At 28.6% G+C, this 4143-nt stretch overlaps 1 protein-coding gene across 1 annotated transcript; it reads left to right on the top strand.

The window, feature by feature from the left end:
* Positions 1-445: 445 nt before the first annotated feature.
* Positions 446-2605, top strand: RR5 (response regulator 5). The gene is made up of 5 exons (XM_010505131.3): positions 446-838; positions 934-1010; positions 1102-1179; positions 1273-1343; positions 2094-2605. The coding sequence occupies exons 1-5, from the start codon at positions 622-624 to the stop codon at positions 2266-2268; spliced, it is 618 nt and encodes a 205-aa protein (XP_010503433.1). The 5' UTR covers positions 446-621; the 3' UTR covers positions 2269-2605.
* The last annotated feature ends 1538 nt before the right edge of the window (positions 2606-4143 follow it).

Raw genomic sequence — 4143 nt, 5'->3', positions numbered from 1 at the left:
TACTAGAAATTAAAAAGCTAGCTAGAAAATGAAACTCGACTCTGGCGGTCTGGCCTTCACATGTCAGCTAACTTTTCCAACAATGTTCATTAATTTAACATCTCCAAAAGATTTTTAGATTGAAATACAAATCTTCTCTGTGGGTACATTTCTTGAAAAAATCAAGAAAATAAGAAAGTATCGAAAATATTCACCCCAAAAAAAAGAAGAAAAAAAAAATCAAAAGTTGCCACATGATCTGAAACAATAATCGAGAGAGATCGTCATGATACGATTTTTCCCATCCAAAAATGATTTTATTTCCCTTCCCAAATATTATCATATCATATGATTTCACCACTCACCATTACTTGACTATTCTCAACAAAACAATTAATAAATTAAAAAGCTTTATGACTTTGATTTTATTTTATTTTGCCAAATTTGAATAATATGACTTTCTTGGAAAACAGAAATAAACTAATAATTTGCCACGCGCTATCAGACAGACAAAATCCCACAGATGTGCAAAGATCTCTAAGAATCCTTTCCATATCATATCCTTTTTTTTTATTTTCCCTCTCTTTCTTCCTTATATATCCCATTTTTATCTCATTCTCTCAAATCCTTCATCGTCTCTCTATGCAATATCAAATCTCCTCTACCTTTTCCTCAAATCCTCAAAGTTTATTCTCTCTCGTTGATATGGCTGAGGTTTTACGTCCAGAGATGTTGGATATCTCCAACGACACTTCTTCATTAGCTTCTTCACAGGAGCTTCTTCATGTTCTTGCCGTTGATGATAGCATGGTTGATCGTAAATTCATCGAGCGTTTGCTTAGAGTCTCTTCTTGTAAAGGTATAATGAGGTGTTGTTTGGACTTTGGATTGTTTTGTGGACTCTGTTTTTTTTTTAGACTTCAAGAAACTAACGTTTTATTTTTGTCTCATCAGTTACTGTGGTTGATAGTGCGACAAGAGCTTTACAGTATCTTGGCTTAGATGGAGAGAATGGTTCAGTTGGATTTGAGGTAATAGATCTGATCATCTTAGTGTTTTTTTTTTTTTGGTTTTCAGAATGGATTCAAAATTTGGTATTGAAGATTTTGTTTACTTTCTTAGGATCTGAAGATTAATTTGATAATGACGGATTATTCGATGCCCGGGATGACTGGATATGAACTACTCAAGAAGATCAAAGTAAGTTTTCTTATAAAAAAAAATCTGACACTATAGCAAATATATATAGTGAAGTTTGATCTAATCTTGTTTATGAATTTTGAATTTGTATAGGAATCATCAATATTCAGAGAAATACCAGTGGTGATTATGTCGTCAGAGAACATCTTGCCTCGGATCGATAGGTATATTTTCATATATTATCTTAATTATTATGATCATGTAAGAGTAAAATTTACCAAATATAGTAAACTTGATAGATTTTGGGCATTTATTACTTCAGGAGATTCGGGTGATTAGATTTATAGAAGGTATTGTTTAGGAAACTTTTAAGTAATCGCACCTTATCTAGGATTTGTGAAAAAGGATACCGTTAGGCGATATGGTATTTGACTTAATTAAATTGTTGTATAATCATCAGATTTGTTATGATAGAAAAAGTTAGTATTATAGGATTACTTTAACCATCATGGGGTAACTATGGTGGTGGTTGTATATTGATTGGATCAAGCTGAGATTTTGGTGTTTATTTTTAGTGGGTCCTTATTTTGTTGTAAATTTTCTAATGGATCTTAGGAATAATACCAATATAAAATTGTTTCTTGTGGCCATAATTTTTTAGAAAAGAATAATCCCTTCATAAGTTAAGCAAGATCTTCTATAGAGATTTGATTCTATAGGCGGTGACATGTTAGGTCCCCCATAATGATATGTTTAATCGTTTTGCATTATCTTAGGTAGGGTCATTATAAATCTCATCCTCGTGATAGACACCTCACATGCTTTTGCTAATAAAGGAACCAACCCTCTTTTACCAAAATTAATTAAGTATAATAATTATCAAATATGAGCTGGCCATCTTCTACATCTAAAAGCTATGAACAAACAATATGGAATTGGATCACTAATATTTGATTTTTAAAAATTATTTTCAGATGTCTTGAAGAAGGGGCTGAAGATTTCTTATTGAAACCTGTGAAATTGGCTGATGTGAAGAGATTAAGAGATTCTTTAATGAAAGCTGAGGAAAGAGCTTTTAAGAATCTGATGCACAAGAGAGAGCTAGAAGCTAATGATATCTACTCGCAGCTTAAACGAGCAAAGATCTGAGATATGTAAAATGGATTTATCATGATATCATCTTTATAAGCTCAAGACCTCACACACTTAAGCTTGTCCCTGATTCTGTTGGCTTACAATTTTTGAGACATCACAGCTTCTTTAGCTGATAGAATGAGGAGGACTGATGAAGAAGAGTGACAAAGATGGGGTTTTCACAAAATAGAAATGTAAATTGTAGACTGGTGGGGGGGGGGGGGGGGGGGGGGGGGGGGATTCATTAGAGAGGAAGAAATACATTTGTTTTTTCTTTACATATGAGATATGTAAAATGGTGTTGTTATTTTTGGAAGTTTAATAGGAACGACTCTTCCTTTTTTCGTCTTCACTTCGTGGAAATTGCGTTGTTTACATATATGAACACTCCCAAATTTTTTTTAATGTCAAAAGAACTTAAACAAATCCTACTATATTAATTAAAAAGTACAAATATAAAACTAATTTTAAAATGTGTAAATGTTACGTTCAAAAAACTTAATTAAAATTAAATATTAATTAAATAAATATTTTAAATTAAAAAACGAAAATAGGGGACAGATCAAATAAAATAAATTGTAGAAAAATAAAAAAATCTATTAGAATCAAAACTAATTTGTACTTTATAAAAATTAACATATAAGATTTCTTTTTTACATGTCAGTTATATCTTTTAACTTACTTCACAATTATATCAAAGATTTCGTTTAACTGACAAAAATTTAAATAATATTATTCATTACATGCAAATATTTTATTAACAGGTTTTCAATTAATATTTTTAAAATACAAAATTATAATATAAGCAACAAATTTTTAATCACAAACCATTATAAATAATATAATCACAAAATAAATTATTATAAATTTTCATCAAAAAAATTTTGGCCTGCGATTTTCCCCTAGACAGTACCTAGTGATACTATTAGGAATGGATTAGTACACGAAAATAAACTAATCTTTTGGCTAATTTAAAATAAAGCTGTCAACGTGAATCGAGTCCAGCAAGATAAGTTAAAGTTATTATAAACGTTGGACCACTTTGGATGGCTTTTCTTAGAAAATTTCAAGTTGGGTTTTAATCTATACTAATAAAAAGTAGGAGCTATAATGCCGTCCACATATAATTTTAAACAATCAACAGAAATTTGACATATCACTTATTAACATTTTATACAATTTCCAGAATTTTCTATATTAAGAATTATTTTAAACAACCTATCATGATTTGACATGTCATTCATTGACATTTTTTAGATTTACAGAATTTTTTAGAAAAAGAAAAATTTTAAATTTATGGAAATCAAAGAACTAAGCACAATATTCCATATCGGCTAGAAATCTTTTAGACAATGGTTCAGAACCAGTATAAATAAGATTAATATGCTTCCAACAACGAATGAGCAGGAAAGCTTGATTTATCAGGCGTCCAAGTTTAAAAGTTTTATTTGGTTTTCTGGTTTTTTATTTAATCAAATTAAAACTTTAAACAGTTTCAAAAAAATATTATAATATTTTAAAATTTTAAAAGTTTAAATATTATAAATATTGAAACTTTTAAAAGTTCTTAGCTTTTAAAAAGTTTTTAAATATTATAAGTATTAAATTTTAAAAGTTTAAAATATTATAAATATTGAAATTTTTTTAAAGGTTCAAATTTTATATTTCGAAACCTTTTAAAAGTTTAAAATATTATAAATATTGATGCAAAACATAAATTATCTTATTTATCTATATTTGTGATTTTTATTTCTTATGAGCTGTAAAACATATTTTTGTGTATGATTTTATAGATGAGTTGATATTCTTTCATTAATTTTTTATTTTTGGGTCTAAGGAAGAAGAATTGACATCGCAAGACCTTAATTTGATGTTTGAGTCAAATTTTGA

This window comes from Camelina sativa, chromosome 4 (assembly GCF_030686135.1).
Source record: "Camelina sativa cultivar CO46 ecotype springtype chromosome 4, ASM3068613v1".
In the NCBI taxonomy this organism is placed as follows: domain Eukaryota; kingdom Viridiplantae; phylum Streptophyta; class Magnoliopsida; order Brassicales; family Brassicaceae; genus Camelina; species Camelina sativa.
Note: the sequence above shows the minus strand (reverse complement) of the source record. Positions and strands in the feature narration are given on the sequence as shown.

Bases quoted from the DNA above. Each gene is read 5' to 3' on its own strand.
- RR5 (XM_010505131.3), top strand. From the start codon at position 622: ATGCAATATCAAATCTCCTCTACCTTTTCCTCAAATCCTCAAAGTTTA. The intron at 839-933 runs GTATAATGAGGT...TTGTCTCATCAG, and splicing joins TAGAGTCTCTTCTTGTAAAG to TTACTGTGGTTGATAGTGCG. The intron at 1,180-1,272 runs GTAAGTTTTCTT...GAATTTGTATAG, and splicing joins AACTACTCAAGAAGATCAAA to GAATCATCAATATTCAGAGA.